The sequence below is a fragment of the Bos mutus genome, chromosome 11 (genome assembly GCF_027580195.1).
Source record: "Bos mutus isolate GX-2022 chromosome 11, NWIPB_WYAK_1.1, whole genome shotgun sequence".
Taxonomy (NCBI): domain Eukaryota; kingdom Metazoa; phylum Chordata; class Mammalia; order Artiodactyla; family Bovidae; genus Bos; species Bos mutus.
In genome coordinates, this window is record NC_091627.1 from 74,295,153 (window position 1) to 74,321,317 (window position 26,165).

Consider the following 26,165-nt stretch of genomic DNA (forward strand, 5'->3'; position numbering starts at 1 on the left):
AGTAGACATGGATCCATGACATCGATGAGTGGCATGAGAACAGAGATAAGAGATGGACAAGGAAGGAAAAACAAAGGCAATATGAAATCCAAGCATAAAGGGAATTTATCATAAATAATATACTTATTTATCATAAATTATATGATACTTTATATTATATATAAATTATGATAAATAATAATATCAAAAGGAGAAATAAGTTGGCCAGACTCAGATGTGTGTGTATGTATGTGTGTTTGTGTTGGAATGAGTGGGGTTGCTGAGGTGTACACAGAGATGCAGGAAATTTGCAAAGCAAGGTGAATGGCATCAGAGGATTAGCTTGTTTGTAGAAGTTGAAAGAAGTCCAGTGACTAGAATTTAAAGAGTTAGAAATACATGGTTTCAAGATGAAACTAGAGAAGTCGGAAGCCAAAGGATGTATATGTTTGTTATGTACCCAACAAAAATCATAGCAAATTATGTAATATACAGGACAAATATTTTCATTAGAACATCTACATTTTTTAACAACTTTGTCCCTTCAGGAGTGTCAATTATGTTCAAAATCTACTTATTTGGAATATTAGTAGCTAAATTAGGTACTACTATATTGTATGATTTGTATAACAACTGCTAGTACAGCATTTCGTTGGAAATTATATAACGATTCTGCTTTTAACACCTGAGTAATTTTTCAAAATTATGTTGAACTTTTACTTTGCTTTATGGGTCTAGGCATATCCAAATGCCATGTTCTCAATTATAGACAAAATCTAAAAGTTGACTCCTAAGCTTCTCTGCAATATGTATAGCTTTTAGGAACCCTTTTGTGTTTCCTTTCCCAGTGTTTAAAAGAGTAGGAATTAAGAAGCCTTCAAAAGAAGCAAGTGTCTGTGTTTTCACTTTCATATTATTCTGAACAAATGTTGGGTTCATAGTGTTGCTTTTCCTTATTGTTTTCCACGTATATTACTATGTCATATCAAAAACTGCCACTTTTATTTCCAAGGAGAAATTACACATCAGGGGAGATCTATGAAAATAAGAGTAGAAAAACATGTTAGCGAAGTTCATATAGCTTGTCTCTCCTCACCAATAGTCATAAAAATATGATTATAATTTTATTCCCTTTGTTTTCTGAGTCCCACCATGAAATTTAACTCCAAGTCAAGGATTTGAGTTTTATTACTCCTTGCTGCTTACCTTGATTCTTTGAAATTACTCTTGTTTCCTTGACATCTGCTGATTTATAAAAAATAAATATATAAATACACTATACTGTGACCAAATGTTATTGGTTAGATGGGAAAGTAAAACTATCCAGAATTCAATCAAAATTGAGGATGCTACACTCTGAAGTCTGAATGATCAGATTTTCCTTTCCGTTCTTCACCTGTGGAACTTTGTTTGAAACGCCCCATTATACATAGCTTGTTGTTTTTTTAGTCTCTAAGTCATGTCTGACTGTTTTGCAACCCTGAGGGCCATAGTCCACCAGGCTCCTCTGTCCATGGGATTCTCAGGCAAGAGTGCTAGAGTGGGTTGCCATTTTCTTCTCCAGAGGATCTTCCTGACACAGGGATCGAACCCACATCTCCTGCATTGACAGGCAAGTTCTTTACCACTGAGTCCTAGTACCTTAAACCTAAGTGGCCACACCAGTTAGAGCTAGAACCTATCAGTTGGTGGTAGTGTTACTCCATGAAGACCTGTTGTTTAGTCACTAATCCGTGTCCAGCTCTTTTGCCACCCCGTGGACTGTAGCCCAGTAGGCTCCTCTATCCACAGGTTTTCCCAGGCAAGAATACTGGAGTGGGTTTCCACTTCCTTCTCCAGGGAATCTTCCCCACCTGGGGATCAAACCTGCCTCTCCTGCATTGGCAGGCAGAGTTTTTACAACTGAGCCACCAGGGAAACCCCACATGGGGCCTGCTTCCTGTCAAAAATACTGAATCCTGAAACTGATACAATGTTAGGAATCAATGATATTTCAATTTTTAAATTTATTAATTAAAAATTGCCAAATCCTTCAATTTAAAGAAAAACAAACCAAAATTTACATACTCTTTTATTACTTAAAAATTACTTTAACATAGACATACATGTTACTGGTGACATTTTCAGTGGAGGTACCAAGTTTCACCCATATAAAATTAACTGAAGAATAAAAAAAAATAAATCAAAAAGAAAACCTCATTCCACTTTTATTAGAATAAAGGAAGTATGTGACTAAATTATTATCCTTTATGCAGTGAGAAGTTCTGGTTCTATAAGCCTAATTTATCTGCTCGATAGATTGCTGTAGTTGATTTGCACGCTTTTTAAAAAGTTGAAACTCTACTTGGACCATTTTTATTATTCCAAAATGAGAAAGTCTTAGATAAGTGGGTCATTACTGCTTTATTCTCACCTTGGATTTAGGATACTTGAAGATGAAAATAGCTTCTCACCTTTGATTTGATTTGGATTTTCAGATACATTTTCGTTTTAAAAAATATCTTCTATCAGTATAAACCTGCAACCTCTGACCCTCCGCAGAAAGCCCATGTAATATTTCTACATCCCAACACACTTGGTATCAAATCTCAACACTTTCCAAAGAAAAGGTCATCAGAAATGATATTTATCTTTGACCTTTCCTGATCAAATGGGTTGTTTTTATGTCCTTTATATTTTATGTAAAATTTAGAAGTATACCAAAATGTGGACAAGATTAAATAAAATTAACACCATCACACAGAGTTACTGGATATGTTGTAAATAATATAGCACTATGAATTTGTAAAGAATTGGCATTTAGGCCAATATCTTGGAATGCTGCTGCTGAGTTGCTTCAGTCCGACTCTGTGTGTCCCTATGGACTGCAGCCCACTAGGCTCCTCTGTCCATGAAATTCTCCAGTCAAGAATACTGGAATGGGTTGCCATTTCCTTCTCCAGGGCATCTTCCCAACTCAGGGATCACCCAGGTCTCTTAATGTCTTACCTGCATTGGCAGGCAGGTTCTTTACCACTAACGCCACCTGAGAAGCTCAGTGTCTTAGAATAATATACCTAATTTATAACTTTTCATGTTCCACTTGTTAATGAAAATCATGAGGTAGACGCAAAATATGGGCTTATACCTGGCAAACTTAAACAATCTGAGCTATTTCTTACCCACTACTAGAAGGAGTTTGGGAATCATCTGTTAGAAGGATACTGTCACTCTACTATAATCAGATGTGTCTTTGTCAATAATGTATTGGACATGAGTTTGAGCAAGCTCTGGGAGTTGATGATGGACAGGGAAGCCTGGCGAGCTGCAGTCCATGGGGTCACAAAGAATTGGACATGATTGAACAACTGAACTGAATGTATTTATATATTTTTTTGAAGAAAAGACATTAATTTTTTAATTCTAGTAGAAGAACAAAAAATTTAGAGAATAAAGTCAACATATAATGAAGTAAGCACCATCTAATTTCCTATCCATTACACCAAGAATAAAGTCTGTCCTTGGAAGGCAGGAGGAGAAGGGGATGACAGTATGAGATGGTTGGATGACGTCACCAATTCAGTGTACCTGAGTTTGAGCAAACTCTGGGAGATAGTGAAGGACAGGGAAGCCTGGTGTGCTGCAGTCCATGGGGCTGCAAAGAGTCAGACATGACTTAGCAACTGAACAACAACAAACTGGATTTCAAAATCAAATATTCCAATTTAAAAGTTATTATCAACTAAAAGGCATCTGAAATTTGGGAATTATAGGATTGTATGACCCCATTTGTATGGCTATCTTTCTTAAATATTATCATGTCATTTTATATCTATCTCTGCTGCCTACTCTAATTTTTTCTTCTTGTTAGATCACCTCTTTGCTATTCATTGGGATTTCAGTGGGGTTTTTTTGTTTGTTTTTTAAGCTGAGTCTCATCAAGAATCTTCCAAAGCTATTGCTGATTTAAATTGTGCTATAGCAATCATGTTAATTGTTCTGTGGGTGCCAGTTAAAGGTATGAGGGCAAACTGTATGTGTGTATGCACGTGTATATATGTATTCTTGTGCTTTTATGCACTCTTTTCAATATCATTCAAAAGCCATCTATTTCCTCCATCTGTATTATGTAAGACTTTTCTCTCTACTTTGAGTGTGTGTGTGTGTGTGTGTGTGCATGCTCAGTCATGTCCAACTCTTTGCAATCCTATGTACTGTAACCTGGCCAGGCTCATCTGTCCATGGGATTTTCCAAGCAAGAATACTGGACTGGGTTGCCATTTCCTCTAGGGGATCTTCCCGACCCAGGAATTGAACCCACGTGTCCTGTGTCTCTTGAATTGGCAGGTGGATTCTTTACCACTGAGCCACCTGGGAGGGTTTCTCTCTACCTTCCCTACTAATGATAACTATGATTATCTACTTTGTGGTATAGGGCAGTTATTATTAAAAAATAATGAACTGATTGGCTAAATGGATGTTCAAATCATTAAAGACCTAAAATTATAATTGACATGTTTCCTTTGAAGAGTACAAAGAGAAACTTAGCTACATGCAGTCTATCCTCTGGGCACAAGTGTTTGCTTTCTTGTGAATGTTGTTAGCCTGTGAAGATGAGATAATGGTGCCACGGAAGCTATCAGAATTTAAAACAAGATTTCCTTTATTACTTCATTCTACAAATATTGCTTTGGAGTTCGTGTGATAGGTATTGTGTGCACACTGAAAACACAACAGTAAGCACTACAAATAATACCTGACTTCATGGAATTTCAGAGTTCAGAGAGAAAGCATTTATTGAATGTGCAATTACAAGGTTAGTTCTTGTTTCTATAGGGCATATATCAAGTGCAAGGAAGGTATTTATTCAGGTGTCCTAATTTAACTTGAGAACATCAGTGAAGACCTCCTGAGAACTAATGTTCCTGCCAAGAAGACTCCCTTAATGAGTCATGTTTGGCTAAGGAAAGATGAGAATGAGCTGGGAGTGAGAGAAAGTCAAGTAGAGGAGAGTACAAGTGAAGAAGCCCAGAGAGGTGAAAGGAGGGCTTTAGAAGAATTGAAAGAAGTCTCAGTTTCCATGAGGATGGAAAGAGGAGAGCAAGGCAATGACCACTTTGAGATGAGGAAGGGGAGGTGGGAAGAGACCAGATCATGGAAGTCATCATAAACCTCATCATGTTGGTTGATATTTTATCCTATAGGCAACAGGCAGGTTACAATAGACAAGTAGCATGATTGGGTAGTAGCTGACAGTGTGGAGAATGGGTGGGACTGATTGCAGAGAGGATCCAGAGAGATCTATTAATATATTGTAGTGGTAACTGGCAAGAAGTTATTTGTAGTCTGGACTTGGGTGGTGTGTGAGGGAATATTAAATCGTTTCCGATGATGGGAACACTCTAGCATAAAAACTTGGACAAAGAGCTACATAATTATAAAGTTGTCAGGAGCATTATACTAGTGTAAATTGGTATGCGTGTTGGTCAACAAAGAAATCCATAGAGCAAAGATTATGTGTTTTTGAAAATAGTTTATCAAATTATGTACATAAGCATGTTCATTACATAAATCATATATCAGTCAAAAACACATTCATCAATAAATGTGCTGCCATAAGACAACCAATATTAAATTTTAGTATATTTTTCCAAATATATATGTATACAGGCACACAAAAGAGAATGTAAATTGAACACACTTTTTGAAAATGAAGATAGACTTGTAATTTAGGCTATATTATCCTTTTTAGAAAATTATCAATATACCAATATATGTTCCCATAGGAAAAAAATATTCTAACATATTAATAACTTCATAATACAGAGAAATACATATGTGTTTTTATTAAACTGTATATTTGATTCCATTTTGATATTTGTACTTTCAGTTAAATTCTAATGTATGAAATATTTGCAGTCATATTAAACTTCAGAAGACAAATTGATAAAGTCTAAATGACAGTTCTTTTCTCTTTCTCTAAAAGTATGTGACCAATATCATGGTGGGTTTTTTGTGGTAAGTATAGTATATAATAAGACCAGCCCAAGAAAACACATTAATTATTCTAAATGTAAGAAAATTTATATCTTTTTTCTTCCCCAGTAAAATGCTCTGGTCTTTTCCTATGGGCAGTACTACCATTCATCATTTCTTTCACCTCTGAGTTCCCATCTGAGCTATTACTAAAATTCCTTAGTGCAAGACTCCATGTTAACTAATTTTCATAGAATAGAAAAACTTCTGGCAATATACACAATTGAGTGCTGAGATGGAAGCCTAGATTCTTCCTAAGTGCTTTATAGATCAAGAAAACAGTCATCTATTTGCAAGCAATACTCAAGGTCATTTTAAACTATGTTTTTATTAGATTAATTTTTTGTTCAAAGTATCAAGGCTCCTACATAGTTAGAGCTATGAATACGGAACCACTATTGTGGCTTGTGTTTGTTCCTGAAGCTATCATGCCTTTTTTAGAATAGTTTAATAAAAAGCAAATATCTGAGTATATAATTTTTTTCAAAGTTATACACCTCAGCATGTCAAGCTTTAAATGAAACTGAAGGACACTCAAATAAAGTCACTTTTGTCAAAGCCTTTTCCTATCATAACATATTTGGATGATGCAAGATGCATTCCCTTATGATGTCCAAGTGGTTGATAAACCAATTTCTGTGGAATATGTAAGAACTATTCAGACTTTGTGGTTTCCTTAAATGAGATGAATAAGAATTTCTCTTTTCTGAATAGGACATAAAGTATGCTAGGCCTATTTTAGATGCTTCAGTGTGCCAAAGATGGTATTAAGTTTGGTGTTCATAAATTACTAATCTGGAATAAGAGATTGAATGTATTTTGAAAACTTAAACCTGTTTCACCTGAACATGTTTAACTAGTTAATAAGAAACATCAAAAAGACAAAACCCTGAGATCAACGGTCATTTTTTTGCAAAGCTATTATATGCTGTTTAAATTGGTTGTTCGGGTCTGTCTATAACATAAGTTTTAATAACCTAGCTCAAATGCAGATTTCTAATTTTCAATTAACATAGGAATAATTTTGTTTGCTAAAATAAAATAAATGAATGAATGACAAGTCTGAAACATGAAATGTTCTAGGTAGAACTTTTTAAAATTCCAAATTTCAAAAAATCATGTGGCAACTGTATAGCTCAAGCTTTAAGTATTAACTTTTAACCTTTGACCTTACAGATTTTAACCAATGAAATGTCTCTTTAAACTTTAAAGGAAACAATGATAACGAGCGCCTGGCGATTGCTAGACAGCGAATTCCATATCGACTTGGTCGAGTAGTTGATGAATGGCTACTCGACAAAGGTAAAAAACATTGATTAAAACTTCAAATAAAAAAATAATTTGAACATAACCAAGTAGTACTTCATTGTAACACTAATAAACATAAAAAATAAATTTTCCGTAAAACTAAATTAAAAACAGATTTAAAACAGTAAAATGTAGATAGTAATATTTGCATTCCTTGTATAATACTTTCTATACATTTTTAGACGTACCAGCTGTTTAATAATCTTACCCTGTTAACTTAAGGTTAAAGGGACTGTTAAATATAATCCACTAACTCAATCTATGAAGGTACTCACAGCAAGCATTAACCCAAAATGATAAATCATTCATAGATTATATTACATGTTCCAGCCTCTAAATTATTAACTAAAATATATGTAGTTCTGATATCTTTATTATGGTCCTGAAAAACAAACAAACAAACAAACAAAACTCTTGGTTTAAACTCTAGGCATCTTAAATAGTGGGCAATATGGATTGCCAGTCAAAATGAAGTCCCTTTAACGTTTGCAACCTTCTAAGAGCATTTGGGAACAAGCCCTAATTAAAACTGAACTTAAAGTTGTGTGCATGCTTTTTATGAACAGAGAGCAATCTGCTAAAAATGGATACTCAATTTGATGATTTTGGTACTGTTGCTGAGGATTGCTGTTTAATGGAAATGTGCCATAATTTCTCCATCGGTTTGTGTATCATTCCTGAAGCCGCTTTTTACATCTGAAGTTATGTGTTTTTTTTCATTTGTTTTGTTTTAATAGACTTGCTGAAAGCCAATCAGAAAAATCTTTTTGGAGTTTTTGTTTCTTTGTTTTGTCTCTGACACACTCAGTGTAAACCATGTGTTTCTTTTCAGTGTATTTGCCAGAAAAGTAGAATAATTCAAATAACAATGGACTATTGCATTCAAAAAAATAAACATTTCTAAAGAAAAGCATATGGATACATGTGACCATTATGTGAATTATGAAATTTTTACAATAAATTTAAATTAGATTTCAGCTGCTATAGACTAGTTTCTGCCAGTGGTAATTTTAGAATGACAAATACTTGAAATGTTAGATATCTTACATATTTTTAATTTATCAATTTAGATTTGAGATCTTGAGGTAAAAGAGAAAGTGATCCACTGAAAATTGATTTATAATATATATCTTTGATTGGTCTTTTAGCAAAGGCACTACATTTACAATAAGTTGAGAATTTATAAGTATTTGCCAGTGATTATGCATTTCATGGACACCTCATTTATAAGCAATGAATTATGAGTCAAATGCCTCTCTTATAGTTTATTGCTCTCATTATCCACCCCATGAAAGATCTGTTTTATCATCCTTTATAGAATGTAGAGTTCACAATCAACATTTTTGCATGTATGTAATATTATTTTTACAGGGCGTCAGCTCACAATCTTCAATAGCCAAGCAACCATAATAATTGGCGGGAAAGAGCAGGGCCAGCCCTTCCAGGGTCAGCTCTCTGGGCTTTACTACAATGGCTTGAAAGTTCTGAATATGGCAGCCGAAAATGATGCCAACATCGCCATAGTGGGAAATGTGAGACTGGTTGGTGAAGTGCCTTCCTCTATGACAACTGAGTCGACAGCCACTGCCATGCAGTCAGAGATGTCCACGTCAATTATGGAGACCACCACGACCCTGGCTACTAGCACAGCCAGAAGAGGAAAGCCCCCTACGAAAGAACCCGTTAGCCAGGTGAGTACCTGGATTTCATTTCTTCATTTTGAATCTGTGACTATGAAAGTGGACTTTTCTGCATGTGTGTCTTTTCTAGAATGGGATTACTTCTGATCTCAATCATTATGGCTGTTTTGAGACTTGCTTAATATAATGGATTCAATTTGAAGATTAAATGTTGGTTTGTGGCTTGTGAACTTTGGTAAACTTTGTATTGGTTTGTGTGTGGCTAGGTTGATGGTCTTGATCCAGTAACCTTGGTCTAGACCAAGCTAAGGGGATTGTCTGAGCATTATACACGGTTTTCACTTTTTAAGTTAAATGAACAAGTAAATTAATGAAGTATCTGCAAGACCTTGTTCAAGCTCAAAACTTTATCAAAATTAAATAAAAGCAAGTTCTGAAAATCTTAAAAAAGAAATTACCTACAGCACTTGTATTTTGAAGTCTGAAAATTTTGAATTGGAAGGCACGTGGGTCTTGTCATGAACGATAAGTCTACTCTTCTACTATTGATAGGAAAAAATGCACTATTAGTTTATCTGAGTACAAAGACCCAAAATATGGTATTTAAAAACTGTCTTGGGCCAACATATTTTGTACATTATGTGGCTAACTGCCCTCACCCAAAATATTCACTGAGCTTATTTTTCAATCTTATGTCTAAATTTTTAGGGGAAAAAAATTTTAAATGTCACAATGTACAAAAAGTATACAATTCAATTAAGATATTACTTCATTAATGATTTGTTGTTGTGTTTATTGTGTGTGGCTTATTTAACAATAAGCAGGTTATTCAAGCAAATCTGATATAGGAAAGCAAAACACAGAACAATGATAAACTTTTTCCTTTAAGTAAATAATTCAGAAGAGGATATTCTAGGACATTTAGAATTGGAAATATTCTTGTGAATAAAATTTTAATTAAGCAGATTTTTTTTCCTCAGAAGTCTTGCTTCATCATTAATGAAATTGCAGCTGCTTAAGTTCTTAGGTAAACCAGATATATCCCCCAATAAGGAAGTATCAGCCTCATTTTAATATGCTTTATTTACTAGTACTTGCTATGTAGTAAGAAATTATGTTTGTTAAGAAAATATGTGTAAAATAGCTATTTCATTTACAAGTTAAACACCTAAAAATGAAGAAATTAAAATTTATGCATTTTATAATATTAAGTAATGTAAAAGGAAAATAGTTAACTACCCATTAATTGCCAATGAAAAGACTCTCTTTTTTTATAAGCTATAACATGTTTAAAGATAGCAATGGTTTATGGAAGTAAATGATCTAATCAATTAGTGATTACTTGGTTCATTTGAGGAGGTATTGACTTAAATAAAAGATTACTAGGTTGATTAAAAAATAGATATTTTAAATCTTCAGATTTCAACAGACCAATAATAGCAATTAAATAATTTAGAATAATATACTACAAATATTCAATTGTGGCAACAGTGTTTTAAAGTTGTACTGAAAGCTTTTAAAATTCTCTCATAAGGATATGTTTGTGATTACAGGTAGTAAAATGTGAATGTATGAAAGAGAGACTACTGGGGAAGAAATCAAATTGCTTATTTTTGAATAGCAGGCTAATTTATTGTGAATTTCCTTTACTTCACAATTGATTTTTAACTGCCCTCCAACTACAAAGAAATTATTGATATATACAGAATTTAAGTGTTTGCTAGAATTATGAGTCTTGGAAGTTTCAATAGGAAAGTGATTTGTAATGCTCAGTCTAAGACTATAACCTTTGACCCATTTTTGCAGGTTGGATGAGGCATCTTCCTTCCATAATGGCTATAACTGCCTGCTTTTATCAACTGTCTTACTCAGTTGTATGCCAGGGAGGGTCATTTAGTTTTCAAAAGCCATACTGGACTGTTTTCTCAATCAACGTGTATTTTCCTCAGTGATAACACAGAGCCACTTAAGTTACAATGCCTATGTACCGAAGGGTGATTACATGTTTTAGAACTATAGAAACAGATTTTTGGTCAAGCAGAATTAAATTGGATTCATTTCAGATAGATGAGATGAGGTTTTTTCAGCCATTCTGCAAGGCAAGTAGTGGGGAGAAATGTATTTTTCAGTTTTCACAGAGTCAAAGAATATAAAAGAGAATTCACAAAATGTCATCCCATAAGATACTGTTTACATTCCTATTTAAAAGTGAATATGCTTTAAAAAGAAAAAAAAAGTTTTTCTTCTCTTGATAGTGATCAATTTTAAGACTGATATTTACTTTAGAAAGACATGATCTATGTCATGAAGTAATGGATCCATTTACCAACCCTTCTGATTAAATAATTTTAAAAAATATGACTATAACAATATTAGTAGTACTTTTTAATATGGATTATATAAAATTCACAAAAAGTTATTTTGTTTATGATATTTAGTATCTAAATGTTTCCATAAGACCCACTCATCCTAACAAAGAGAAACTTTCTATAAAGATAATCCCAGAAAGTGAATCTTCGCAAACTTTTGACAGTATAAAGTTCTTCAGGATGCTGAGATCTTCCTTCTTGGGTTTGGAGGCAAAAGTGTTACACAAGATCTTTGATGGCTAAGTGTTCCCTGCTCTTCTGAATAATATGGCAATCTATGATGTATATGTGAAAAAAGTGTTAGTTGCTTAGTCATGTCCAGCTCTTTGCAACTTCATGGACTGTAGCCCGCCAGGCTCTGCTGTCCATGGAATTATCCAGGCAAGAATACTGGAGTATGGGTAGTCATTCTCTTCTCTAGGGAACCTTCCAGACCCAGGGGATCAAACCGGGGTCTCCTGCATTATAGGCGGAACCTTTACTGTCTTGAGTCACCAGCCAAGCCCTTGATGTATATGTAGCTTTATGTAAATGAGTTAAAGCAAGTTAACATGCAAAGGACAATATTCATTCCCTTTGGTTGCCAGTTTGTAAAGAAAGGAAATTGTTTATTTTGAGATCAATATTTTGACATTTCTTTTGGTCTATGCTTTGTATCACATTTTGCAATGTTGTATTCTTTCCATTAAGAATATATTAAAAGTTAATTACATACTGTAGACAATATGGGTCCATGGTATTGCCTTTTGGTTAGAGAAGGTATGGTATAATAGAAAGATCACAGCAACAGGTTTCCAGTTTCAATACAACCTCCTATCTTTGTGAGTATCTTGGACAAGATGGTTAACCTCGCTGCACTCTGGCCTTGCTTGCTATCTCTCTAAAATAAGTGGGTTTAGGAACCTCTTGAACTGTGTTGTTCTTGTTTAGTCACCAAGTCATTTCTTACTCTTTTGAAACCCCATGGATTGTAGCCTGCCAGGCTCCTCTGTCCATGGAATTTCCCAGGCAAGAATACTGGAGTGGGTTGCCATTTCCTTCACCAGGAATCTTCCTGACCCATGGATCAAACCCATGTCTCCTGCTTGGCAGGTGAATTCTTTACCACTGAGCCAGCAGGGAAGCCCCATGTACCCAGTGGTATATCAATGTAATTATTAATAGAATCCTTTTTTGACTCTCAAAAGCATCCCAGTTTAGTTCACAAATTGTATTATGCTCTACTTTGACAACATATTTAAAATCTATCTTTGCAAGAAAATCATTCTTCATAAGAATAATAGAGAGGCCCTGTCTTTTACACTCAGAGTAGAAACTGACTCTGGTCTCCTTACCTGATCTCAAGAATCCATAGTGTTTTTCATCTTCTTTTCATCTCATTTCAAAAACCTTAAAAAAGGAGAGAAATAAGGCTTTGAGAGATTCTGGTTTTTGACTGGAGGGACTATAGTTTGCAACTCTTAGAAAGAAATTAAATTGTAGACTGGAGCAGAATCAGTAAGTATGAGTGAAATGTACTGCAACAATTTAGTGGTTCCAGTTAGACTTTATTCAGAATAGAGGTAGCAAACCTACTCAAGAAAAGGTACTATTGAGGATTTTAAACCATTGGTAGGTTGTCAGGACATGTGTATTCACTTCCTACTGAACTCATTGGTATTTGATTCCTGTAGAATGTTCCAAAAAGAATCCCAATTAGTGTACAAACAAAAAAAGTGTTTGAATGTGTTGGACACTGCTATTGCTTCCTGGCAGCTTTGGAGATACTCATAAAAAATTAATGCTATTTGTTTGAAAAATGTAAGCAGAGTGCACACATATTTCCATGAAAAATATCTAAAGCTAACAAAAAACATTTTGTAACTCCAAAGAGCAAAATTTTATTTTTTATTAAAAATATTAATTAACCTTAGCTGTGGCTTCATTATTAAAAAATAACTGCATTACTTATAATTATGTGTGTTCCTGATAACCACTCTGCATTTTAAAATACTGGTGACATGAATAATTAATTTTATTTTCCCTAGTCTAATCATTCTGCTGAATTTACTTAAATTACTGTACATTTTAACTGCAAATTTTAGTGCATAGTGAAAAGAAAAACACTTGGGTGTAGATTTGAAAATGTATACAAAGGCTCGTTCTTCTGAAACTAATGGTGCCGAGTAAGAAAAGTATGATTCATTGTAATTTTAAATGTAAAGAAGCACTGCTATTTAGAAGGTGTTTTCCCCCTCATTACTGGTAAACAAAACTTCTAGGATATATACATTTTAAAGAGTTTATTGAGAAATTTGAGGCCCAAAGAAACAAATAACTTCCTCAAGGCTATGCAGCCAGCTTCTTTTCAGAGTATGTTGAGGTGAGCTGGTCCTCTGCCCTTGAGCCTGGCCTCTGTTCAGAATCTCATCACTTCTGCCTTCACGTATTCTTAACTAGTTCAGTGTGATCTCTACCTAGGTAGGGATCAGGCTTCTCTTTTTGAAAATGCAGATATGAGCCTTAATACATCCAAGTATTTAAGATAAAGAGCAGATTCCCGAATGATCATCAGGGTCCATCCTTCACAGCTAGACTCCTATCTGCCTCACTAGGAAGTTTTATCTCTACTCTTCTCCACAGCCATTTCCTCTGATCTGTTGAACTACTAATAGAAACCTCCAGAGGTCATGCCATTTCACACCTCTCTCTGCTCTGCCTGCAAAGCCCTTTCCATTGTTCACCTACTTATTTCCATCCTTCATACTCTTCCCAGTCTCTCCCAGTCTGCTTCTGCCTTCTGAGAGCCGACTATTTGAAGAGGCAGCACTGACAAGGCTGTTAAGGGTGTAGTATTGTGCAAGGGTCAAGGGCAGTGACTCCAGAAGCCTGAATGCTTGCTTAAATCTCAGTCTTACTTTCCCTGTATACTGGCTGTGTTCCTTAGGCAAGTTAGCCTCTCAGTATCTCTGCTTCCCATCTATAAAATGGGGGTGATGGTGTCATAAACTTATTGTGAGAATTAAATAGTCACTATCATATGAGAACTATATACAGTCACTGCTATTTGACAATTTTTCATTGTCCAAAGAAAAATTTTTTTTCATTATGGTTCACCCTAAAATGAAGAGAAGTAAAAAATAATGCCTGACACATGTAACCTTTATACAAATAATAATTATGTTTGAAAAGCATTCTTTAAGTACACTGTATGAATTAAAGCATCTTTCTTACCTTTAAAATATTTTCTTCGCCCTTGCAAACAATAGCTCTGAATTGCTGTTTCTGAATCAAAGCGTCAATTGCATATACTGAGCACATACTGAGCTGAAGGGGCTTCCCAAGTGGCACGAGTGGTAAAGAACCCGCCTGCCAATGCGAGAGACGTAAGAGATGCTGGTTAGATCCCTGGATCCAGAAGATTCCCCGGAGGAGGGCATGGCAACCCACTCCAGTATTCTTGCCTGGAAAATCCCAAGGATAGAGGAGCCTGGTGGGCTAGGGTCCATAGGTCGCAAAGAGTCGTGGGACACGACTGAAGCCACTTAGCATGCACACACGCATGCACGCAACTGAGCTGAATTCTCTGTTGAATGTGTTTTCCACAGGGAGGCAGCGCCATTCCCCTACAAGTATGTTGAAAAGCAGTGGGAGGCAGGAAGTGATTCAGGGGGAGTGTTGTCACTAGCATTTAGTGGGAGGGGACCGAGAACACTAAATATACTGCAAAGTGAACTGTCCACTGATCCCCATACCTGGCACTGTTTTACTCAACCTCCAACCACCACTACTAGCAACAGAAATTACTATTGACTGAGAAGCCCAGAAATTTCCGATACCTGTTTCCCAGCTGTTCTCAGACAGAAATTCATTCATATATGGTGCTGAATATTGAAAATATGACTTCTGTAATTGTCCTCAATAACATGTCTTGATTAAGGAGCTTAAAAATTCATGTTATACTCTTTTTTCAACATGGATATGAAAAACATCAAGTACTTCCAGCTGTGCATTAGACTAAATTGGGTTTATGATTCTTGATATAATTGATACCATTTGGGAGAAATGGAATGATTTAAGACCCTGTATCTAATGAGTATGTGACAGTAAATTCAGTGAACATTTTCTCAGAAAGGACTGGTGAGATTGTCACCGTTCCTGATATTTCAAGTCTCAGTTGAGGACAAAGGAATTACTTTTTATTAAGTCAGGTGTCAGGTGTGAAGTCACTCAGTCGTGTCTGACTCTTTGCGACCCCATGGACTGTAACCTACCAGGTTCCTCCACCCATGGGATTTTCCAGGCAAGAATACTGGAGTGGGTTGCCATTTCCTTCCCCTTTTATTAAGAAATGAGTTAAATTTAAAGTAGCAATAAAATAACCTTATCTTCTTGTCTTTATTTTAGTCAATACTATGAATTCTGGGTACCATAATAATCTGGCTTTCAAGTACATAAGTATGTTTATGTTATATCTGTTGACTTATTCCTGTTTTACATGTAATAAGTATTTTGTTAAGGAAGGGAAGGAGGCAAGTCATCTGAAATAAGAAAAATGTGTATGCATGCATGTATGTTAGCAATGCTTTTTTCTTTGATAATACATATAAAACAGTAGGTTTAGTTTAATAAACTGATATCAAGATTAAACTTAAATCTCTCTAATAATATCTTGTGGAAGTAGAATTGATGTACAGTATACGTTTGCAGATTCTTTTCCATTATGGGTTGTTACAAGATAATTGAATATAGTTTCCTGTGCTATCCAGTAGGGCCTCATTGTTTGTCTATCTATTTTATATATAGTTGCCTATATCTGTTAATCCAAAACTTTTGTTTGTCCTTCCCCCTGCATTTCCACTTTGGTAACCATAAATTTGTTTCTGTTTGTAAATCTATTTCTGCTTTGTAAATAAGCTAATCCTTTTAAAAACAGAGTCCACATATAAATGATATGGGATATTTGCCTCTCTCTGTCTGATTTACATCACTTATGATGATAATCTCTAGGTCCACCCATTTTGTTGAAAATGGCATTATTTCATTCTTTTTTAATGACTGAGTAATATTCCATTGTATATCTGTGTACCACATCTTCTTGGTCCATTCATGTGTCAATGGACATTTTACGTTGTGTCCATGTCTTGGCTATTGTAAATAGTGTCGCTATGGACATTGGGTACATGTTATCTTTTCAAATTAGTGTTTTCATGTTTATGGATATATGGCCACGAGTGGGAAATTGTTGTGTCATATGGTACTATATTGTTAGCTTTTTAAAGAACTTCCATACTGTTTTCCATAGTGACTACAAAAATTTACATTCCCACCAGCAGTATACAAGGGTTCCCTCTTCTCTGTACCCTCTCCAGGATTTGTTATTTATAGATTTTTTAAATGATGGCTATTTTGACCAGTGTGAGGTGGTATCTCACTATAGTTGATTTGCATTTCTCTAATAATTAGTGATGTTGAACATCTTTTTATGTGCCTGTTGGCCATCTGTATGTCTTCTTTGGAGAAAAGTCTATTCAGATCTTCTGCCATGTTTTGATTGTTTTTTGTTGTTGTTGTTGTCTGTTTGTTTATGGAGCTGCATCCGCTGTTTTTATATTTTGGAAATTAATCCCTTATTGGTCACATCATTTGCAAATACTTTCTCCTGTTCTGTTGTCTTCTCATTTTGTTTATAGTTTTCTTTGCTGTTCAAAAGCTTTTAAGTTTAATTAGGTCCCATTTCTTTATTTTTGTTTCTATATCCATTACTCTAGGAGATGGAGCCAAAACAAGTATTGCTGTGAGTTAATATCAAAGAGCATTCTGCCTAAGTTTTCTCATAGGAGTTTTATAGTATCTGGTCTATGTACCCCTTTTTTGTGCCACTTCCATACTGGTTTGATTACTGTGCTTGCTGCTAAGTCGCTTCAGTCGTGTCCGACTCTGTGCGACCCCATAGACGGCAGCCCACCAGGCTCCCCCGTCCCTGGGATTCTCCAGGCAAGAACACTGGAGTGGGATGCCATTTCCTTCTCCAACACATGAAAGTGAAAAGTGAAAGGGAAGTCCCTCAGTCGTGTCCGACCCTCAGCGACCTCATGGACTGCAGCCTACCAGCCTCCTCCGTCCATGGGATTTTCCAGGCAAGAGTTCTGGAGTGGGGTCAGAGCACATGATTTATCCAGATCCATTCTTTCTCAAGGTTATTTTGGCTATTCAGGTTTTTTTGTGTTTCCATACAAATTTTAAAAAATTTTGTTCCAATTCTGTGAAAAATACCATTGGTAATATGACAGGGATTGCATTGAATCTATAGATTTCCTTGGTTACTACATGAGTTCTTCAATTTTCATTATTTAGTGCCTATATTAAGTTTTCTTATCAGTTAACATCACTGAAAAGTTCTCCAACAACAACAAAAAATATGTAGTATCATGTGATATGAACTTTAAGAGGCGATATAGCTAATTCATCTGCCTTTTTTAGCACTCATGAAACACTGTCTTCTCATCATGGCTATTCTTTTTATGTAGAATCTCAAGCAGACAAATAACACAAGTGTTAACCAATAGTTTCTTCAGTTAGCATAGAAATGATAATCAAAACAAAAATAGCAGTGTATATTTGTTTTTATTAAGTTGTTTATGGGGTTAGCCAAATCTTCATCCAAGTTTTTCTGTAAGATGTTGGCCAAATGAACTTTTTGGCCAACCTAATATTTTTAACCATAATGTATGTTGCCTGTAAAGCTGCAGTACTTTTAGTTAAAATTATGAATTAGTAAATATCTTTTGTGTACATAATATATAAAATATTTGCAAAGTATTGTATTCTTGAGGATAAAGGTGTGGTACCTAGAGATACAGACCTGTATGACAGGAACCAGCTACTTCTCGGATGTGTGGAGAAACCGTGCATTAATTATAAAATGCAATATTCAACAGGCATCACTGACTCAATGGACATGAGCTTGAGCAAACTCCAGGAGATAGTGAAGTACAGGGAAGCCTGGCATTCCGCATTACATAGGATAGCAAGGAGTTGGACACAACTGAGCGACTGAACAACAGGAACAACAACCAAGTCAACAAGAACAAAGCTTCTGTACATAACAGATGAACAGCATATTATTAACAGTATCACTGACAAACCGAAACTCTGAAACAAAGTGAAAGGGTGGAAGATATTTTAGTCTTTTTTTTTTAAACAGCAAGTGTTTTGAAGTAACACATTTTTATTAATTCACATGTCCTGAGTGTTGGCAATGTGCTAGACATTACCCTGGATCTGAAATTACCCACACTCTGTGGAAAACTTCTAAAATAAATATTATCATTCCAGTCTGTAGGTTTGATAGGAAAGCTGGTGACGCAGACTCCTTTTGTCCTCTTTTAGGATTGATTTTCCTAGTTAAGGGACCTGGAGACTTCCCTGAGAGGGGTGTGGGTGAGCAGAATCACCTCTGTCTTTCCACAGAATAAATACCACGTGGCTGAGGAACTGCGGATACTGCTTGAACTCAATGTTGGACTGTTACATGGAATGAATTATGAACCAGTGATAAAGGGAACTTTAAAATCATTCTTACTGTGATGATAGGTTCTTTGTGTCAGCTTGATTTACATGAGCAAACATCTTAGCATAGCGTCTGGCACAAAGTATATGGTCATTTTTCCCTTGTTCCCATTCTTCCACTCTCTTCTTTCTTCTCTCTGTTTATCGCTTTTTTCCTTTCTTCCTTTTGTGTGCCAGACCCTATTCTAAGCATTACAGATTCAAACAAGATGACTCAAATCCCAAATAAGAGAAGTGGGCCTGAATTTGATCAACTCTGTCCACAGGCTGCATAAAAAATAAATTTAATTATAGATTCCCCAGAATACTGGTGAGCTGACCACATGAGGTCATTTTTGACCATCCAAGTACTGCATTTTGGATTCTTTTCTTGATTATGAGGACTATGCCATTTCTTCTCTGGGATTCTTCCCCAAGGTAGTAGATGTAAGGGTCATCTGAATTAAATTTCCCCATTCCCATCCTAAAATTCTCTGATTCCTAAGGTGTTGATGTTTATTCTTGGACATGAACTTGGGCAAACTTCGGGAGATGGTGAAGGACAGGGAGTCCTGGTGTGCTACAGTTCATGAAGTCACAAAGAGTTGGACCCAACTGGACAACTGAACAGTGACAACAACCACGTGAGGAGTTTCTATCTGCTGTACCATGTTAAGCCAGCTCTTACAAGATCTTCACTAAATGTGTGTGTGTGTGTGTGTGTGTGTGTGTGTGTGTGTTAAAAAGTCATTCAGTCATGTCCAGCTCTTTGCCTGCCAGGCTCCTCAGTCCATGGGATTTTCCAGGCAAGACTATTGAAGTGGGTTGCCATTTACTTCTCCAAGGGATCTTCCCAACCCAGGAATCAAACCCAGGTCCCCCACATTACAGGCAGACTCTTTACCATCTGAGCCACCAGGGAAGCCCACTAAATATACCCCAGTAATAAAAATTCAGCAGGAGAACCGTGGCCCTAGAACATTTAAGGGAAGTTTGTTTTCATATTTCCTATATCTCTTAGCTTTCCTCTACAGTAACTATCCCTGAATATATATCAAAAGACTTTGTATACAGCTAGATTATACTGTAAGTACTTGTGTCCATGGGTCCAAAGGGAATACTAATTTCTTTCAAAAGAAAATAGTATTCACATTACATTAAATGGAGGTTCTCTGGTTCTAATGCCTGTATTTTAGAAGTAAAAAAGATTCATCAAGATTCTTTCACATTTTGTGGTGAATTTCCTATACCTACACCTGAATTTCCCATGCACAGCATTAAGTGACCATTAGTGATAATTCTAGAGAAAGCCAATATGGCAACTCATAACAATAAATGAAATATAAGACACCATGAGGCAGCCAAATGACCCACTTATTCTGTTATGAAGTGAAGGCTTTCCACTGTCCAAAGTAAGAGTTTTCATTATAGTTTTAGATAGACGTATACTTATATTTGTACCTGAAGTTGTCTGTGTTTTATTTAATCACCTCATTGTCTTATATATTCTTCTCAGTATGACTTGGCATTCCATATTATTTGGAAAGTTGATTCAGAAGAGGGGGAAAAAAACATGTGTGAAGCACCAAATTTGAAATTTATCATCGATATGCTAGCAATAGTAAACAAAATGCAACTTCCGATTTTCAGTCTCTTCAATGTTTTCCTCTCTGCCATCAGTGGTCCTCTTTTCTTCTTTTTATCCTATGCTACCCTTGTGCCTGTGGTCTTATTAATAGTAATTGACTACATTTATAAAGTTCTTTGCTGTTGTTCAGTCACTCAGACACGTTAGACTCTTTGAGACCCTATGGACTAAAGCACACCACACCTCCCTGTTCCTTACCATCTCCCGGAGTTTGCTCAAACACATGTCCATTGAGTCAGTGATGCTATCTAGCCATCTCACTTTGCTCATGTTACTGGTATGAGATGATTTTAGACCTTACATTTCACTCAAAACGTTCCCCCAAATCCCCAAGCAGAATGCATTTCTTGTATTATAGCACTTTGGAGAAATAGATAAATAGACATTCAGATAAGTAGATAACAGATAGTTCTTTATCTATCAGAGCCTATAACTTTTACTTCCATTTCTTTTTGACAAGCCCCTGAAAGTCAAAACCTATGCCCTATTCCCCTAAGCAGGCTCAACACCTAAGGTGCTTGGTGCATAGTGGCCACTAAGGAATTAGTTCTTGCGTAGATAAATTATGAACACATCAAGCGCATATCCCAATGCTGAGGTAAATAATGAGTGTTGCCTAGTGTTGAATTTTCCTGGATTGATCAATAGTTGCAGAGAATGAAAATGGTACATATAAGAAGGGGAAAACAGTTATTCCTTCACATGGAGAGTTAATACACAGTTTTAAAACAAAGAATATTGTTGTTTTTAAGAGAAAGTTGTGAATAGGACATACAGAAGGCAAATTCTCATTTCAGTTTGTCTTACTGACTTTCGCCTAAGTTCAGGAAGGAAGGTCTGTCAGTAAGGTGGAAAGGACAGGGGTACAAAGCGGTATAGTTTTTGCTGACAGGTTACAGATCAGTGGGTATAGCATGCTTTTTCAGGGGTTGAGGAGTGTCTTATCATTTTGGGGTTAACTGTGATATTTTAATTGACAATTTCAAGTGAGAACCAAGTACAAAGAACTAGCAAATTAAAAGAGATTAGAGGAGCATGCTGGCATAACACTAATTGAACACAAAGACTTAAGTGAAGTTTGGGGAGTAGAGTGAATTCCTGATGACAGACAAATCTAGACAAAACCTAGGATATGTCGAAGGAGTTAGTCTTGCTGTGTGGGTTATTTGAAAATATGGTATACTTAAATGGATGATACCTCAAATTGCAAGTAATAACATTAATTATAACCTACTCTTTTACACTGGTTCTGAAGCTAATAGCAGGATTCTGGCAAAATTTACTTTTAGATTTTGTTGTATTATATATATATGCCAAAAAAGTGGAAATAGTTGTTAAATTATTTTTATTACAGTAAAACATGCACATGAAAACAAGTCATATGATTTAGAAGATGATGTATGTATCAGTTCAGTTTAGTTGCTCAGTTGTGTCCGACTCCTTGTGACCCCACAGACTGCAGCTCACCTGCAGGCTTCCCTGTCCATCATCAACTCCTGGAGCTTGCTCATATTCATACCCAGCAAGTCGGTGATGCCATCCAACCATCTCATGCACTGTCATTCCCTTCTCCTCCTGACTTAAATCTTTCCCAGCAACACGGTCTTTTCCAGTGAGTCAGTTCTTCGCGTCAGGTGGCCAAAGTATTGGAGTTTCAGCTTCAGCATCAGTCCTTCCAATGGATATTCAGGACTGATTTCCTTTAAGATGGACTGGTTGGATCTGCTTGCTGTCCAAGGGACTCTCAAGAGTCTTCTCCAACACCACAGTTCAAAAGCATCAATTCTTCAGCACTCAGCTTTCTTTATAGTCCAACTCTCACATCCATACATGACTACTGGAAAAACCATAGCTTTGACTAGATGGACCTTTGTTGGCAAAGTAACATCTCTGCTTTTTAATATGCTGTCTAGATTGGTCATAGCCGTTCTTCCAAGGAGCAAGCATCTTTTAATTTCATGACTGCAGTCACCATCTGCAGTGATTTTGGAGCCCAAGAAAACACTGTTTCCATTGTTTCTGCATCTATTTGCCATGGAGTGGTGGGACTGGATGCCATGATCTTAGTTTTTTGAATGTTGAGTTTTAAGCCAGATTTTTTACTATTCTTTCACTTTCATCAAAAGGCTTGTTAGTTCTTCTTCACCTTCTGTCGTAAGGGTGGTGTCATCTGCATATCTGAGGTTATTGGTATTTCTCCCGGAAATCTTGATTCCAGCTTGTGCTTCAGCCAGCCGGCATTTCATATGATGTACTCTGCATATATATGTGACTTCCCTGGTGGCTTAGATGGTAAAGCGTCTGTCTACAATGCAGGAGACCTGGGTTCGATCCCTGGATGGGGAAGATCTCCTGGGGAAGGAAATGGCAACCCACTCCAGGATTCTTGCCTGGAAAATCCCATGGACGGAGGAGCCTGGTAGGTTACAGTCCATGGGGTTGAAAACAGTCGGACACGACTGAGTGACTTCACTTCACTCTGTATATAAGTTAAATAAGCAGGGTGAAAATATACAGCCTTGATGTACTCCTTTCCCAATTTGAAACAAGTCTGTTGTTCCTTGTTCGGTTCTAACTGTTGCTTCTTGACCTGCATACAGATTTCTAAGGAGGCAGGTACAGTGGTCTGGTATTCCCATCTCTTTCTGAATTTTCCGCAGTTTATTGTGATCTACACGGTCAAAGGCTTTGGCATAATCAATAAAGCAGAAGTAAATGTTTTTCTGGAACTCTCTTGCTTTTTCTTTGATCCAACGGATGTTGGCAATTTGATCTCTGTTTCCTCTACCTTTTCTAAAACCAGCTTGAACATCTGGAAGTTCATGATTCATGTACTGTTGAAGCCTGACTTGGAGAATTTTGAGCATTACTTTGCTAGCGCATGAGATGAGTGCAATCGTGTTGTAGTTTAAACATTCTTTGGCATTGTCTTTCTTTGGAATTGGAATGAAAACTGACCTGTTTATGAAAACTGTGATTAAAACTTTCAATGAAAACTGTGGCCACTGCACAGTTTTCCAAATTTGCTGGCATATTGAGTTGTAGCACTTTCACAATATCATCTTTTAGGATTATAAATAGCTCAACTGGAATTCTATCACCTCCACTAACTTTGTTCATAGTGATGCTTCCTAAGGCCCACTTGACTTCACATTCCAGAATATCTGGCTCTAGGTGAGTGATCACACCATCATGATTATCTGGGTCATGAAGATCTTTTTTGTCTAGTTCTTCTGTGTATTCTTACTAACCTCTTCTTAGTATCTTCTGCTTCTGTTAGGTCCATACCATTTCTGTCCTTTATTGTGCCCATCTTTCCATGAAATGTTCCCTTGGTATCTCTAATTTTCTTGAAGAGATCTCTAGTCTTTCCCATTCTATTGTTTTCCTCTATTTCTTTGCATTGCTGTATATAAAAATAGTAGCAATACCCCATCCAACCCCTCACCACCCCTCCTCTTACTTCACAGAGACGATATCTTTTCATAATTCTTTTGGCAATTAGTTTTATATCTTTAAATAATATGCTTACACTTCCATTGTTTATCCATTTTAAAAATAATATTTATGCACTCTCCAGAATGAAAACTGAAGATTAGTTCCTGGTCTTTATCTCTTCATTTCCCTCTTCTTCTTTTCATCTGAATTTTTTCATATACTAGTCATTTTTGTCACTTTAAATAGTACATATAGTGTCTCTATTTCTCATTCCATTAATGTGCAACAGTATCTCTTGAGATCCACATTAGTAAGATAAAGCTATTGTACACCTACGTCTTCTACTAGCTTCTCTAAATCCCACCACCTCATTATATTTCCAGAGATGTTAACTTTAACATGCTGTTTGACAACCACAACCACATCTTGCATATTTTATCTATTAGGAATACAAATTGCAGAAACAGTAAAGTGCTCTGAGACTACCACTACTGTGTAAATATTGTCCAATGCCAGTTGCAGTTATGTGTTAAGATTACATTCATTTTCTTATGGGTCCAATATTGTATTACCTGGACTTCTTAAAGGAGAATATTCTCAGGGTCAGGATCAAATGGAATCCCTTCCATCATATCAATTTCTTATAATCAGGACATTCCATTTTGTTTCATATTTGTATTATACCTGTCTCCTTTTTTTTCCAAAAGTTCCTCAACATTTTTTTTCTTACTTTGTTTCCTCTGTGTTTATTGGATCAGCAGTTTAAGTTCCCACTCTTTTATGAATTCTTTCTCTTTCACCCCAAACATCTCCTATCTGTGGTTTCTGTTATTGAGCCTTAGTGTTACTGCTTGATCTCGAGTGTGACAGGAGACCCTGTTCATGTTGAGAGTGATCAGTGAGTATGTAGAGTGATAGACTTTTCCTTGGAAATGGCAGATGGTGTAGACGTCCTAATGCCGGAATAAAAAGAATATTCAAACTAAGAGCCTTACCTTTCTTTGAACAAATTTTTGACTGTAAGAGAAAAATGACCTGGATTTTCATTTGTCAGTTTGTTTTTGCTTCGGGGGTTTGCTTTTGTTTCATTTTATATTTTAGGTGATTATATTAACTGTACATCCCTGTGTCACAAGTTGTCTCAAAATTTAGCAACTTAAACTGACAAAGATTTATTCTCTCACCGTTTTTGTGGGTTAGGTGAATCTGGGTAAAGCTTAGCTAAGAGCCTTGGGCTCAAGGACTCTCATGAAGCTGCAGTGAGAGCCATTGACCAAACCTGCAGTCTCATTTGAAGGTTTGACTGGAGGCTGGGAATTCACTTTCCAATTCACTTACATGGCTTACTCTTACACATGTGGGTATAGGGCCTCTTCATAAATTCTGGCAGCTCGTTCCCCCCAGGGCAAGTGATCTTAGATGGAAGGAGAGTTGGGGTTAGAATCTGGGTATCACTTAGGATGGGAGCCATGGACTTTTCATAACTTAATCTTAGAAGTGACATCCCATCATGGCTACAGCTAGTTTAGCCCATCCATGCACAAGGGGAAGAAATTACAAAAGGGCATCAATGCCAGGAGTTGAGGATCTTTGGGGACCATCTTAGGTCCTTTCACAATGTCAAAAAGTAGATGGATGCCAATGGATTTGACTTTTATATGTGTTTTCTGCTGATCTCCTTCCACGTCTTGTCCAGATTAGCTGTCAGCGACTCTTTATCCCCTGTATCTCTCTGCATTGTATCCCAAGCTGTGCATTTTTCTGCTTTCCCCACTCACCAACTCTTTTTCAGCCATTTCTCGTCTTCCACTAGCGTTTGGAAAGCTCTTTATTGTGTTGACTGCATACTTTTTCTCTCCACTGAGAGGCTTAACAGACAACACAAGTTCGTCTAGCTTTTATTTTTCGTGGGGCCTCAGGAGGGAGAGAGACAAAAGCATCAGTATTCTTCCCCGACTTGAAATGGACTTTGAGATTGCAGCCATGACTAGGGGAAATTAAGTATTTTGGTACTGTGTTTAGTCACTATCCAGAAAAGAATACCCTTTGCTTTTCTTTTCACATTCAAAACACAGATGAGAAGTCTCTATACTCCCAATTAACTGAGTTTGCAAATTGTAACAGATTGTGAAATATGAAGAAAAAGCCTAACATTCTTTATTATTTTTGAATTCTGAGTTTTCTGCTCCTTCACCCTACTAACTTAACCGTTTGAAGCAACTTCTGCTGGCTTGAGTA

The 26,165-nt window shown here is 36.3% G+C and overlaps 1 protein-coding gene across 3 annotated transcripts in view; it reads left to right on the forward strand.

Moving 5' to 3' along the window:
* NRXN1 (neurexin 1) overlaps positions 1–26,165 on the forward strand; it is a 1,230,870-nt gene that overhangs the window by 1,066,161 nt on the left and 138,544 nt on the right. For all 3 annotated transcript variants that reach the window (XM_070379598.1, XM_070379599.1, XM_070379600.1), the window contains 2 exons: positions 7,207–7,296; positions 8,674–8,993. In XM_070379598.1, the coding sequence (XP_070235699.1) occupies positions 7,207–7,296; positions 8,674–8,993 (410 nt within the window). The remainder of the gene's footprint in view (positions 1–7,206; positions 7,297–8,673; positions 8,994–26,165) is intronic.